The sequence below is a fragment of the Mobula hypostoma genome, chromosome 20, assembly GCF_963921235.1.
Source record: "Mobula hypostoma chromosome 20, sMobHyp1.1, whole genome shotgun sequence".
NCBI lineage: Eukaryota > Metazoa > Chordata > Chondrichthyes > Myliobatiformes > Myliobatidae > Mobula > Mobula hypostoma.
In genome coordinates this window covers 44,396,662-44,412,319 of record NC_086116.1, presented here as the reverse complement: position 1 = coordinate 44,412,319, position 15,658 = coordinate 44,396,662, and the positions used below count along the sequence as shown (strand labels likewise).

Below are 15,658 nucleotides of genomic sequence, written 5' to 3'. Positions count from 1 at the left end.
TGTTTTTCTTGTGTCCTGTGTTGTGCTGAACATTGTGGGCCTGCTACATTGGTGCCATGACGTGTGGCGACACTTGCAGGCTGCCTCCAACACATTCTTATGTCTATTGGTTGTTAATGCAAACAACATATTTCACTGTATGTTTTGATCATGTGTGAAAAATGAATCTGAAATCTAATATTGAAATTAAGAATCTGTTTTAATTGTGGAGATGATGGTGAACATACCGATGCAATAAAGGGCGGGAGGAGAAGGCGGCGGCGTGACGCAGTGCGTGTAGCCTCTCCGGTGAAATTATATTGTATTTGTAAATAGGATGCCGTGCACAATTCTGATTTGATGAAGACAGACGTGAGAAGCAGAGGAACATCTGGAGAAATTTCTGAAATGCCCGGTTCGCTGCCGCTGCTACTGTGTGATCAAGAATCTCCGGAGGGAAGGCCCCAAAATCCCTGGCTTCGCTTGCTGCTGGCGACCAAGGCTGAGGTCGAAGCGTTCAGCAGAGATGGTGCTCGGTACTCGGTGTCGGAGGGCTGACCAGAGCTCGAAGTTTTCCGACGACTCAGAGTCGGACTGTGGTCGGGCATGGCAGGGAGAGTTTTCTTCCTTCTCCCGTCTGCGTGAGATGTGGGACTTTTGAGAGACTTTGAACTTTTTTACTGTGCGGTGGCCTGTTCTTCATCAAGTTATGGTATTGTTGCACTGTTGTAACTCTATGTTATAAATTATGTGGTTTTTGTTAGTTTTTCAGTCTTGGTCTGTCCTGTGCTTCTGTGATATTACACCGGAGGAATATTGTATCATTTCTTAACGCATGCATTACTAAATGACAATAAAAGAGGACTGCGTGTCCTCATAATCTAGTCTATCACTCCACTCTTTATGAAAGGAGGAAGGCAACAGAAAGGAAATTATAGACCAGTTAGCCAGACCGCAGTGGTTTAGACGATGTTAGAGTCAATTGTTAAGGATGAGGTGATGGAGTACTTGGTGACACAGGACAAGATAGTGCAAAGTCAGCATGGTTTCCTTCAGGGAAAATCCTGCCTGGCAAAGCTGTTGGAATTCTTTGAGGAGATTACAAGTAGGATACATAAAAAGGGATACGGTAGATGTTGTATATTCGGACTTTCACAAGGCCTTCGACAAGGTGCCACACAAGAGACTGCTTACCAAGTTAAGAGTCCATGGTATTACAGGAATGTCACTAACATGATTAGAGCATTGGCTGATTGGTAGGAGGCAGTGAGTGGGAATAAAAGGATCCCTTTCTGGTTGGCTGCCAGTGACTAGTGGTGTTCCGCAGGGGACGGTGTTGGGACCACTTCTTTTTATGCTGTATATAAATGATTTAGATAATGGAATACATGGCTTTGTTGCCAAGTTTGCAGATGATACAAAGACTGGTGGAGGGGCAGGTAGTGTTGAGGAAACAGGTAGGATGCAGAAGGACTTATAGACAGATTAGGAGAATGGGCAAGAAAGTGGCAAATGAAATACAATGTTGGAAAATGCATGGCCATGAACTTTGGTAGCAGAAATAAATGTGCAGCCCATTTTCTTAATGGGGAGAAAATCCAGAAATCTGAGAAGCAAAGGGACTTGGGAGCCCTTGTGCAGAACACCCTAAAGGTTAAGTCGGTGGTGAGGAAGGCAAATGCCATGTTAGCATTCATTTCAAGAGGTCTAGAATACAAGAGCAGGGATGTGATGCTGAGGCTTTATAAGGCACTGGTGAGGCCTCATCTTGAGTATTGTGAACAGTTTTGGGCCCCTCATCTTAGAAAAGATGTGCTGGCATTGGAGAGAATCCAGAAGAGGTTCACAAGGGTGATTCCAGGAATGTAAGGGTTATCATATGAGGAACATTTGATGGCTTTGAGTCTGTACTTGCGAGAATTCAGAAGGATGGGGTGGGGTAATCCCATTGAAACCTTTTGAATGTTGAAAGGCCTAGACAGAGTAGATGCGGAAAGGATGTTTCCCATGGTGGGAGAGTCTAGGACAAGAGGGCACAGCCTCAGGATAGGGGGTGCCCTTTCAAAACAGAAATGCAGAGAAATTTCTTTAGCCAAAGGGTGGTGAATTTGTGAAATTTATTGCCTCATACAGTTGTGGAGGCCAGGCCGCTGGGTGTATTTAAGGCAGAGATTGATAGGTTCTTCATTTGACACGGCATCAAAGGTTGTGGGGAGAAGGCTGGGAACTGGGGCTGAGGAGGAGAAAAAAAATAGGATCAACTGTGATTGAATGCAGAGCAGACTCGATGGGACAGATGGCCTAATTCTGCTCCTGTCTTACGGTCAATTACGAAGAAGGCACGCCAGTGGCTGTAGTCCATTAGGGGTTTGAGGAGGTTTGGTATGTCACCAAAGACTCTGGCAAATTTCTGCAGATGTACTGTGGAGAACATTCTAACTAGTTGCAGAACCATCTGGTACGGAGGCGCCAATGCAAAGCATTGGAAAAAGCTGCAGAGGGTTGTAAACTCAGCCAGCTCCATCATGGGCACCAGCCTCCCCACCATCAAGGACATCTTCAAAAGGCAATGCCTCAAGAAAGCGGCATCCATCATGAAGGGCCCTCACCATCCAGGACATGCCCTCTTCTCATCATTACCTTCAATAGGTTGATACAGGAGCCTGAAGACACACACATTTTAGAAACAGCTTTCTCCTATCTGCCATCAGATTTCTGATTTCAGTCCATGTGCCCATGAACACTACCTCACCTTTTTGCACAATTTTCTTATATTTCCTTTATCAACTGATAAGTTGTTTTTTTTTAAAAGGTACTGCACTGTACTGCTACCACAAAACAAGTTTCACAGCTTATGTCAGTGATAACAAATCTGAATCTGATCTGGTGTGACATAAGGGCCCAGAGTGTATGAGGGTTACATTATTTCCTTCCCTGAAGGCCATTACTGATTTTACCACAGTCAATATATCATGATTGATAAATCTGATTTCCACTTCATCTGATCCACATTTATGAATTTGAAGTCCCTCCCTGCATGCTGGGAATCAAATTCCTGCCCTGAGATCAGTGGTCACTAATTTGACCACCATGCAGCCATACATTTGGTTAAATTAGTGAAAGGACTAATGTCCTTTGCAGTGATTGCAATAGGCAGATAGTGAAAGGCCACAATTAGCTTTGACTGATAAGATTAAACACAAAGCTCAAACAACAGGAATTCTGCAGATGCTGGAAATTCAAGCAAATTGATGTGTGTTGCTTGAACACAAAGCTAATTGTGGCCTTTCAACAGATTAAACAGATTTGTCGTTGCTTGATGAAAGAAACTGAGAGATAATATTCATGGACGGTTCAGAAATCTGATGGCAGAGGGGAAGGAGCCATTTCTGGATCATTGAGCATTATTCTTCAGGTATTTAGATGGTTTAATCACCATTTTTTTTTAGCAAATAACAATCAAGGCCATCACAGATAGATTCAGATCTGCACAAACACATTCCTAAATCCGTACCGTCCAGAAACCACCAAAGTCCCATCATCCATTAAGTAATCGATAACATTTTGTGGGAGTGGAAGGACAACGCTGTAAGAGGAGGAAAAACTATGTAAACAAAGTGATCGCAAGAATATTTCAGTGAAGCATTGCAAGGGTTTCTGATCAGGGAAAATAAATTCTGTAATCGCTTCAGCATTTTTACTCAATGTCAAATTTTAAACGCTCCACCACTGGTGATTGCAGCAGGCCCTTTTGGCCCACAATGTTGTGCTGGCCCTTTAACCTACTCCAAGATCAATCTAACTTTCATTTGTCTTTTATCCATGAGCTTTTCTAAGAATCTCAAATATCCTAATATATCCGCCTCTACCACCACCCAGCCACTGCATTCAATGCACCTACCACTCTTAGTTTAAAAAAAACTACCTCTAATAATCCCCCACTCCACACTTTTCTTTTATGGCTCATATGAGCCATTTCTGCCCTGAGGAAAAACCAGTTTCATTCCCAACTTTCCTGCCTCTCCAATTCCCTTTTTTTTGTTAAACTCAACCCTTAAAATCCAGGCTAGATTGAGGGTCTCAAACTGAAATGTTGATTGTCCATTCTGCTCCCTCCCCCACAGATTCTGCCTGACCCACTGAGGTCCTCCAAAAATCTGTTTTTCACTCCAGATACTAGCATCTGCAATCTCTCGCATCTCCTTCAAATTCATTCCTGGGCCAATTTTGTGTCAGAAGCCCCAACAAGCTTGGTGTCAAGATTATATTTGATGTCACTCTCAGAGGTTTAGTATGTTATAACAGTTTGCATAGTGATCAGCCAGAGACTTTGTCCCAGGGTTGGGTAGCTGGGGGGGGGGGGTGCACAGAGAGAGATAATGTTAAGGAGATCAGTGGAAAGTATAGGGAGGGGGATGACAGAGGTAGGTTTTTTAAAAATATACAAAAAGAGGTGGGTGTGTGGAACACTCTGCCACGGATGGTGGTAGAGGCAGATACACTAGGCACATTTAAGAGACTTAGATACATGTGGATGATAGAAAAATGGAGCGCTCTGTGGAAAGGAAGGATTAGATTGATCTTGGAATAGGCACAATCTCATGGGCCAAAGGGCCTGTATTGTGCTGTACTGCTGTACATTCTATTTCAATTAACCTTCCTCCCTGCCAGTGAAGCACTGATGAGCTGCTGATTACTTCCAACATATTCTGTTTCTAAACAAAATTAGATAATCTCAGGAAGGATTACTCCAAAGGAAACTATAGTTGCTTAATAATAAAAACATGTCTTTTGAAGAAGACAATTAGCCCTTTGATGCACGGCTAGTTGATAGAAATAGCACTGCCATATCACTGATTGTAACCTCGCTCCATACTCCGGGTGCGAACTGACCAATGCCCTTTAAAGTCTCAAAATTATGTCCTTGCTCTTATATTCTAGTCCTCTCAAAATGAATGCTAACATTGCATTTGCCTTTCTCAATAACTCAACCTGCAAGTTGATCTTTGCGGCATCCTGCACAAGGACTCCCAAGTCCCTTTGCACCTCTGATTTTTGAATTTTCTTCCTGTTTGGAAAATAGTCTACACCTTTATTCCTTCTACCAAAGTGCACGACCATACACTTCCATCTGCCACTTCTTTACCCATTCTCCCAATCTATGTCCTTCCTCGACATTACCTCCCCTCCACCTATTGTCTGCAAATCTGGTCACAAAGGCATCAATTTCATCATTAATTCTGTTAACAGATAATGAGAAAAATAGCAGTCCTAATACAGACCTCCACAGAACACAACCAGCCTCTGGCAGCCAATTAGTATAACCCCCACTTTATTCTCTCTGCCTCCAGCCAGTCAGCCAGCCAGCCTTCTATATTTTCTATATTACCATGGGCTTTTGTCTTGTTAAGCAGCCTTATGTGCAGCACCTTGTCAAAGGCCTTTTGAAAATCCAAATGAACAACATCCACTGACTCCTTGTCTATCCTGTCATTAATTTCCTCAAAGAATTCCAAAAGATCTGCTAGGCAAGATTTCTTCTGAAGGAAATCATGGTGCCTTTGGCCTACTTTATCATGTGCATTCAAGTCCCCCTAAACCTCATCCTTAATAATGGTCTCCATTTTCCCAACCACCCAAGTCAGGCCAACTGGCCTATAATTTCCTTTCTTATGCTTCCCTCCCTTCTTAAAGAGTAGAGTGACATTTGTAACCTTTTTCAGTCCTCCAGAAACTATTTTAGAATCTAGTGATTCCTGAAAGATCATTACTAATGCCTCCACAACCTCCTCAGCTACCTTTCAGAACCTTGGGGTATAGTCCACCTGGTCTAGGTGACCTATCTACCTTTAGACATTTCAGATTCCCGAACACCTTCTCCTTATAATGACACATACACTCACCTCTGCCCTGACACTCTCAGATTTCTGTGGAAGTTAGTATCTTCCACAGTGAAGAATGGCGCAAAATAGCTATTTAGTTGGTCCGCCAATTCTGCGTCCTCCATTACTACCTCTCCAGCGTTATTTTCCAGTGGTGTAATATATATTCTTGCCTCTCTTTTATTCTTTATAGCTGAAAAAACTTTTGGTATACTGTTATTTTCGGCTAACTTATTTCAATATTTTTCTCTCCTAATGGCTTTCTGTTGGTTTATAAAAGCTTCCCAATTCTAACTTCCAACTAATTTTTGCTATATGTATTATATGTCCTCTATTTTGCTTTTATGCTTCTTTGTCTTCCCTTGTCAGCCACAGTTGCCTCATCCTTCCTTTAGAATACTTCTTCATCGTTGGGATGGATCTTTTCTGTGTCTTCTGAAGTGCCCCCAGAAACTCCGTCCATTGCTGTTTCACTCTCATCCCCGTTAATGCCTCCTTCCAATCAACTTTGGCCAGCTCCTCTCTCGTGCCTCTGCATTTCCCTTTACTCCGCTGTAATACTGATACATATTATGCCCCTGTCAAACTGCAAGTGAATTCTATCATATTATGATCAGTCTCCGAAGGGTTCCTTTACCTTAAGCTCTTTAACCAAATCTGGTTTATTACACAACATCCAGTCCAGAATTACATCCCCCCCCACCCCCAATGGGTTCAACCACAAGCTGTTCTAAAAAGCCATCTCATAAGCATTCTACAAACTCACTCTCTTGGAGATCAGCACCAGCCTGATTTTCCCAATCTATCTGCCCCATCCCCAGTTCTATCACTCCGGTTCCCAGAGAAAAGGGTCTTGGCAGAAAATGTCAACTGTTTATTCTTTTCCATAGATGCTGCCTGACCTGCTGAGCTCCTCCAGCATTTTGTTATGTGTTACCTGTCAGGTTCTCTCCATCCTTCAAAACCCCATAGAAATCAATTCAAGTTAGCTCAGCCTTGCCTGGTGAACCTTTTCTGCAAACTCTCAAAAGCATCCACATCCCACCTGTAATGGGGGGAACTAGAACTGCACACAATGCTCCAAAAATGGTCCAACCAAAGTTTTAAACTGTTATATCCTTCTTTACCACCCTATCTACTTTCAGGGCTATGCACTTACACTCCAAGTTCCCCTTTGTGCATCAAGACCCCTGCCACTTACTGGGGTAGTCAGGAGAAGCATTAGAAAGAAAACACAGGTTTCTAATTACGTCTGAATTGTATTTAGTCACATACTTAAAGATCTCCTTTACTTCAGCTCCCGTGCCGCAAAGTTCCCTCGCTTCCCCTCCCACGGGCACTCACTCAACATCACCAAACCCCACCTCCAGCAGAGCCTTCCTCACCCTCACGCAGACGCTCCCTTGGCCGCACAGCGCTCCTTTCAAGCCGCGCGGCGTTCCCTCAACCCCGCCCCTGGCCACGCGGTGCTCCCTCAGCGCCGCCCCCGAACCCGCGGCGATCCCTCGGTGCCGGACAGCCCACCTGCGGATCGTGTGCTGCCTGAAGAGAGGGTACCAGATGGAGAACTGACAGCGGGCCACTTGCTCCTTCTTCATCGCCCCCACCGCCGGCCGGAAGTGTCCGTCCTCCCAAACGTCCCTCACTCCCCAGGAGGGGAGGGTGGGGCCATCATTCCCCGAGTGCAACCGCCTATCACTTCCCTCCTCCCCTCCCCTCCCCTCCCCCGAAAGTATACGTTGTTTAAAACCTTCCCTCCCTCTCCGAGATCTCCGCGGTACCGGAAGTGTACGCAATTTAAACCTTTCCCCTACCCACTGCATGACAAAACTATCGTCGGTACTGAGGTTTCGGGACCGCTGTTGTGGAGATTTTATTCTTTATTGTGTATGACTCCTCAATCTGTCTTTGCAACGCCTTCATTGATTGGTAGGGGTTCCATTCCATGTTCTTCTTTTCTATGTGTAGTAGTAATGCTATTTAATGGATAAGGATGTGAATTCTGGCCACTGTTCGAGAATTGGACCAGAATCCAGGGGATGAGTTGCACATGGAGTCACCAACAATTTCCCAACAACAGGTAGTTTCGTAACTGTGAGCCGGATAAAATATAACTCTCTCTGTCGTGTTCATCTAGTTCCTGAGTTAAGGAGAAATTTCATATCAGACTTCTGTTAAGGTTAATTTAACGTATTCCTGTCGTCAGTGGCACTCGGTGGGGTCCTGGAGGCTGCTTATTCACAGAAATTGCTGGGGGAACTCACCAGGTCGGGCGACATCTGCGCCGCCATTCGCGGCCGAGGCCATTCGCCCGGACTTTCCTGGCATCTACAGTCTCTGCTGTCTCCGTTTTGCTGTTTCACCGTAAAGTCTCCTCAGACCGGGCCGCTTCGAGGGGAACTTTGTTATCCTCGTCGAGGCTATCCCTCGAGGTCGAGGATGATGGTCTTCGTTCCGTTGATCTATTTATGGGCTCTCAAGTAGCTTATGAGTCCAATCTTGGCTTTGAAAGTTCTTCCGCATTCAGGACAGGTAGTTCAAGATGGCAGATCGGGCTTTGGTTGTTGCTGCCTCTCTTTCCATTTTCTTCTCTTTTCCTCTAATTCTGCACATCTGTTGGCTTCGAAAGTTGCTGTTCCTTCTCGGATGATGGCTTACCAGAGTTTCCGGTCCTCGGCATTGGTTTCCCAATTGTTGATGTCGATGTTACATTTCTTCATGTTGGCTTTTAAGACGTCTTTGAATCTCTTCTGTTGTCCACCTCTTTTACCTTTGCCTTCTTTAAGCTGGGAGTAGAAGATTTGTTTCGGCAGACGTTCGTCTTTCATCCGAACAGCATGACCGCTCCATCTTAGTTGGTTCTTGATGACGTTGGCTTCAAAGCTTGTTATCAACAAGCATTGAAGCCTAATTTATTATTACCTCCTCTTTGAACTTGAAAGTCCGGACGACCAGACTCCAGAACAGCATTTTTCTCCACTACTGGCCGACCAGTCACGTCTTCTTTCACGTCCCCTTCTCGTTGGTGCTGCCACATTCTCGAACCCTTAACTTTACCTCTTCAGCTATTGTTACCTTGGCATTTCCTCTTGCACTATCTCAGTTTACACGATACAATGTCAGAGATCCCACCCTGCAAAAACTCATTTCAGGGAGGTATCACCACCATCTCAGGGGGGTAGCAACCATCCCCCCCCCCCCGTCGACCTCCAAGGGTGTATGTGATACTTTGTTTAGTGATTTTGTCTAATCTGTAAAGCAAGTTGGGTATATGCAGCAAATGTGACATTAAAATATGTACTTATATTATCATGTTTATTCTATTACAACTTTAAGCAAGTCTACAGGGAGTTTGGCCTCATCACGTAGGACATCAATAGCGTAGCTCCTTAGCAGCTAGCCAGCTAGTTTAAATAACGTTAGCTATGCTGTAATGACATCTGTAAAACTCACCTCAACACGTCTTTTACATTTTAACCCACCATGGGCAATAGAAAAGTCACTGTTGCAAACAGTGCAGCGAGCAACACTGTCATTATTCTTGAGGTCGACTGTAAAGCCCGCCCACAGAGAAAACTGATAGGTCTGCTTAGCAGGGGTCCCCAACATTTTTTGCACCGCAGACCGGTTTAATATTGACAATATTCCTGCGGACCGGCCGACGGGGGTGGGGGGTGGTGTTAATCACCACCGGACTATAGGTGATAAGTCAATAGCATCATAACATTTTAAGTAACGTTTGGATATTAAACACACAGCGCATATTTCCCCCATATGAACATATAAAATCATTGCAACACATCAATATCGCTGAATCAGTGCCAGCCCTGGGCTTGTTTTCCTGCAACAGGACGGTCCCATCGATGGGACTCCTTACTCTTAATAATTACTCCTTTGGCTCCTCCCACTTCCTTCGAACTAAATGTGTGGCTATGGGCACCCGTATGGGTCCTAGCTATGCCTGCCTTTTTGTTGGCTTTGCGGAACAATCTATGTTCCGTGCCTATTCTGGTATCTGTCCCCCACTTTTCCTTCGCTACATCGACGACTGCATTGGCGCTGCTTCCTGCACGCATGCAGAGCTCGTTGACTTTATTAACTTTGCCTCCAACTTTCACCCTGCCCTCAAGATTACCTGGTCCATTTCCGACACCTCCCGCCCCTTTCTAGATCTTTCTGTCTCTGTCTCTGGAGACAGCTTATGCACGGATGTCTACTATAAGCCTACTGACTCTCACAGCTCACTGGACTATTCTTCTTCTCACCCTGTCTCTTGCAAAAATGCCATCCCCTTCTTGCAATTCCTCCGTCTTTGCCGCATCTGCTCTCAGGATGAGGCTTTTCATTCCAGGACGAGGAAGATGTCCTCCTTTTTTAAAGAAAGGGGCTTCCCTTCCTCCACCATCAACTCTGCTCTCAGACGCATCTCCCCCATTTCACGCACGTCTGCTCTCACTCCATCCTCCCGCCACCCCACTAGGAATAGGGTTCCCCTGGTCCTCACCTACCATCCCACCAGCCTCCGGGTCCAACATATTCTCCGTAACTTCCGCCACCTCCAACAGGATCCCACCACTAAGCACATCTTTCCCTCCCCCTCTCTCTGCTTTCCGCAGGGATCGCTCCCTACGCAACACCCTTGTCCATTCGTTCCCCCCCCCATCCCTCCCCATTGATCTCCCTCCTGGCACTTATCCTTGTAAGTGGAACAAGTGCTACACATGCCCTTACACTTCCTCCCTTACCACCATTCAGGGCCCCAGACAGTCCTTCCAGGTGAGGCAACACTTCACCTGTGAGTCGGCCGGGGCGATATACTGCGTCCGGTGCTCCCGAAGTGGCCTTCTATATATTGGCGAGACCCGACGCAGACTGGGAGACTGCTTTGCTGAACACCTACGCTCTGTCCGCCAGAGAAAGCAGGATCTCCCAGTGGCCACACATTTTAATTCCACAACCCGTTCCCATTCTGACATGTCTATCCACAGCCTCCTCTACTGTAAAGATGAAGCCACACTCAGGTTGGAGGAACAACACCTTATATTCCGTCTGGGTAGCCTCCAACCGGATAGCATGAACATTGACTTCTCTAACTTCCGCTAATGCCCCACCTCCCCCTCGTACCCCATCCGTTATTTATTTATATACACACATTCTTTCTCTCACTCTCCTTTTTCTCCCTCTGTCCCTCTGACTATACCCCTTGCCCATCCTCTGGGTTTTTCCCCCTCCCCCTTTTCCTTCTCCCTGGGCCTCCTGTCCCATGATCCTCTCATATCCCCTTTGCCAATCAACTGTCCAGCTCTTGGCTCCATCCCTCCCCCTCCTGTCTTCTATCATTTTGGATCTCCCCCTCCACCTCCCACTTTCAAATCTCTTACTAACTCTTCCTTCAGTTAGTCCTGACGAAGGGTCTCGGCCTGAGACGTCGACTGTACCTCTTCCTAGAGATGCTGCCTGGCCTGCTGCATTTACCAGCAACTTTTATGTGTGTTGCTTGAATTTCTGGCATCTGCAGAATTCCTGTTGTTTGCAGATAGTAGGTTAATTGTGCACGTGGTTGTAATTGGGTAGCACAGGCTTGTTGGGCCAGAAGGGCCTGTTATTAGCACAACAGCATGTATCCATAAATTAATTAATTTTAATAGAGCTGGACTCCAAGTTTAAAATAACAAGGAGCAACATTACACTGACTAGGGCTGAATACTGTATAACACAGAAGATTTAAGTGGTGGTGTAATTCAAGTGCACAAGCTTTAGATGATCTGAGAAGATGGATGGAAATAACTTATTTCTGCTGGTTGGAAACTGTGGAGGAGAGGGCGGTTGTGTTTGGGAATGGGCCTCGGGGTTTAGAGCTGAAGTTTGAAAACACTTTTAAACACAAGTGTGCAACCTGCTTGCAAACAGCTACTGATGCCAGACCAATTGTTAACATTAAACGCAAGTCAGATAGATTTTGTTAACCAAAGATAGTAATAGAAATTATTTGATTGAAATGCTTCTGGAAGGCATTCTGCTAAACTGAGTTTTTGTTTCGCTGTTTCGTTTCAGATTGAGGAAAACGTTGGACAGAGGACTGAGTCTTCAGAGTGGAAGGATCTCAATTGCAAAGTCTGAATCTAGGCATCCATTCAGTTTGGTTGTGTTGCCCAAAGAGTGAAGTTAAACATTGACTTCTAAAAGCAAGAACAAAGATGGAGCTAAACAATCAAACTTGTCAGTCCATCGTCAAAGAGGAGGTAATGTTAAGGCCATAAGACATTGGAGCAGAATTAGGTCATGCAGTCCATTTGCAGCCATTCCATTATGGCTGATTTATTATTCCTTTACAACTTTACTCTCCTGCCTTCTCCCCATAACCTTTGACACCCTTACTAATCAGGAACCCATCAACCTCCACATTAAATATACCCAACCATCACCATGTTTCTGGTGCCAACATAGCGTGCCCACAAGTTACTAACTCTAACCAGTACGTCTTTGGAATGAAATTTGGGAGGAAACCAGAGCATCCAGAGGAAACCCACGCAGTCACAGGGAGAACGTGCAAACTCCTTACAGACAGCAGTGGAATGGAACCCAGTTTGCTGGAGCTGTAAGGTGTTAACTGCCGTGCTCTTGTCCACCACTCAACAAGATCAGTCTCCATCCCACCCAGTGATTCATTTCAAAGTTCAGAGTATTTGTATGTAACCATATACAACCCTGAGATCAAGTTTCTTGGGGAGATTCACGGTAAATACATAGGGAAAAAAATAGGAAAAATGATGATAATAAGTAAATGAGCAATAAATATTGAGAACATGAGATGAAGAGTCCTTGTAAGTGAGTCCATTGGTTATGGGAACAGTTCAGTGTTGGGATTAGTGAAGTTATCTCCTCTGGTTCAAGAACCTGATGATTGAGGATTACTGTTCCTGAACCTGGTGGTGTGAGTCCTCAATGAGGGGGAGGGCTTTACCCGTGAGGGACTGAGCTGAATCCACTACTTTTTGTAGATTTTTCCGTTGAAGGGTATTGGTGTTTCCATACCAAGCCATGATACAATCAGTCAATATTCTCTCTACTACACATCTGTAGAGACTTGTCAAAATTTTAGATGACATGCCAAATACTGGCAAACTTCTAAGACAGAAGAGGTTGCTTTCTTTGTAATGGCACTTGCGTGCTGACCTACGATAGGTCCTCTGAAATGGTAACAATGAGGAATTTAAATTTGCTGACCTCTGCCACCTCTTATCCCCCAATGAGGACTGGCTCGTGGGCCTCCAACTTTCTTCTCAAGTCAATGGTCAGCTCCTTGGTCTTGCTGACATTGAGTGAGAGGTTGTTGTTGTGGCATCTCTCAGCCAGTTTTTCGATCTCCCTCCTATATGCCAATTCATCACCACCTTTGATTCGGCCAATGACAGTGGTGTCATCAGCAAACTTAAATACAGCATTGGAGCTGTGCTTAGTCTCACGGTCATAAGTATGAAGCGAGTAGATCAGGAGGTTCAGCATGCAACCTTGTGGTGCACCTGTGCTGATGGTGATTGTGGAGAAGGTGTTGCCAATCCAAACTGGCTGGGGTCTGAAAGTGAGGAAATTGAGGATCTAGTTACACAAGGAGGTGTTGAGGCCTAGATCTTGGAGCTTATTGATTAGTTCTGAGGAGATGATAGTATTGAATGCTGAGCTGCAGACAATGAAGGGCATCCTGATGTATGTATCTTTGCTGTCCAGATGTTCCAGTGTCAAGTGAAGAGTCAATGAAATGGCATCTGCTGTGGACCTGTTGTCCGTTAGGCAAATTGGAGCGGATCCAAGTCACTCCTCAGGCAGGAGTTGATATGTTACATCACCAAGCTCTCAAAGCACTTCACCTCTGTGGACGTAAGTGCCACTAGACGATAGATTTTGAGGCAGGTTACCATGTTCTTCTTAGGCACAGAGCCTGCCTGAAGCAGGTTGGTATGTCAGACTGCCAAAGTGAGAGGTTAAAGATACCCGTGAAACCCCATCCAGTTGATCAGTCCAGGTCTTCAGTACTTTGCCAGGTACCTCGTATGGGGTGGATGCTTTCTGCGGGTTCACTCTCCTAAAGAATGCTCTCACATCAGCCTCAGAGACTGAAACCGTAGGGTCATTGGGGTCTGTGTGAGTTTGTGAAGAAGCCCCCATTGTTGATGGTCAAATAGAGCATAAAAGGCATGGACTAATCTTGGTTTCACTTTGTAGGAGGTGATACCATTCAAGCCCTGTCACAGTGGTCGAGCATCCTTCAGCGATTCAAGTTTGCTCTGGAATTGCCACTTTGCATGTGTGGTAGCTTTCTGGAGCTCTTACCGAGTCCTCTTGTATCTTACTCGGTTGCCAGACCTGAACACCACTGATCTGGCCCTCAGGAGATTGCGGATCTCTTGGTGCATCCAAGGCTTCTGGTTGGGAAAGGCAGAATGATTTTGTGGGGATACACTTGACTGTTACACTTTTTATAATGTCTGTGACAACCGTGGCGTTATTGTTCTGATTCTCTTATGAGTCCTTGAACATGGCTTAAAGCACCGATTCAAAGCAATCCAATAGCCACTCCTCTGCCTCACACAGCTTCCCCTTTGTTGTCCTTGCCTCTTTAGGCTCTGCCGATATGCAGATAGAAGGAGGACAGCCAGACAGTCAAATTTCCCGAAATGCAGACCTAATCATTGTATAACAGAGGTCGAGTGTGTTGGGATACGTTGTGTTGCAAGTGATATGTTAGTAATAGGGCAGAGATTTCTTCATAAGTCCTGACAATGATCTGAAAGGTGTTGGGGAAGGTTGTTTTTTGTTTAGTAATCGTTGCACTCAATATCTCCAGTGCTCGCTTAACATTGGCCTTTGGCGGTATGCAAACTGCCAGCTGGCCCTCAGATACCTCACAGAATCTGTCTGGAATATAACACAGGAAAGAGCATCTGAGAAACAGCTTGTGATTAGTGGACCATCACTAGAACACCAATAATTAGAGCTGAGGACCTGAATAGATTTGGCCTTTATTCCCTGGAGCGTAGGGGAATGAGAGGAGAATTGATAGAGGGGTACAATGTTTAGTGTAAATGCAAGCAGGCTTTTTCCACCGAAGTTGGGTAAGACTAGAAGTAGAAGTTCTGCCGAAGGGTTTAGGCCAGAATCGTCAGCGTGTTTTTTTTCCATAGATGCTGCCTGGCCTGCTGAGTTCCTCCAGCTTTTTGTGTGTGTTTCTCGGATTTCCAGCATCTGCAGACTCTGTCTTGTTAGAAGTAGAGGTCTTGGGTTTAAGGTGAAAGGAGAAATATTTAAGGGGAAGTGATGGAGGCGGGTTCGACTTCAGCATTTAGGAAGTTGGGATACATACATGGAGGGCTATGATTCAGCCACAGGTTGATGGTTCTAGGCAAAATAATAGTTTAGCATGGACTAGATGGGCTGAAGTGCCTGTTTCTTTGCTGTAGTGTTCTTTGATTCTAATTGAGTGTGCTGTTAATTTTTTTCCAGGTTCTGGCAAAAGGCAAATGGGCTCAGCTTTTCCAGACAACCTACATCGACCCTGCTGGCAAAACCAGGTATAGACTTGGGCACTCAGGGAAAGGTCCCATTTCTTGGCACCTTTCAGCAGCCTTCATCCACCTAACTTTCTTCCGTTCTGGTCGCCCTATTATAGGATAAATGCCATTTCAGCTGGATATAATGAATAGATGCAAGGTACAAGGATGTTGCTGAGACATGAGCTGAGTTTTGGAAAGCGATTGAGCAGGTTGGGACCTTATTCCTTGGAACTAGGAAGATGAGGC

At 45.2% G+C, this 15,658-nt stretch overlaps 2 protein-coding genes across 3 annotated transcripts in view; one reads left to right on the top strand and one right to left on the bottom strand.

Moving 5' to 3' along the window:
- Positions 1-8,275, bottom strand: part of cdc123 (cell division cycle 123 homolog (S. cerevisiae)) — a 34,002-nt gene extending 25,727 nt beyond the window's left edge. The window contains exons 1-2 of one of the 2 annotated variants that reach the window (XM_063072774.1): positions 8,126-8,275; positions 3,494-3,565 (exon numbers count right to left, since the gene is read on the bottom strand). In XM_063072774.1, the coding sequence (XP_062928844.1) occupies positions 3,494-3,525 (32 nt within the window). In that variant the 5' untranslated portion in view covers positions 3,526-3,565; positions 8,126-8,275. Of the gene's footprint in view, positions 1-3,493; positions 3,566-7,385; positions 7,621-8,125 lie in introns of those variants that run through there. The other variant, XM_063072773.1, reaches the window with a different exon arrangement.
- The window catches only part of nudt5 (nudix (nucleoside diphosphate linked moiety X)-type motif 5), a 28,270-nt gene continuing 20,249 nt past the window's right edge, over positions 7,638-15,658 (top strand). Inside the window, exons 1-3 of the mRNA XM_063072775.1 lie at positions 7,638-7,790; positions 11,916-12,103; positions 15,363-15,430. Coding sequence (XP_062928845.1) covers positions 12,059-12,103; positions 15,363-15,430 — 113 coding nt within the window. The 5' untranslated portion in view covers positions 7,638-7,790; positions 11,916-12,058. The remainder of the gene's footprint in view (positions 7,791-11,915; positions 12,104-15,362; positions 15,431-15,658) is intronic.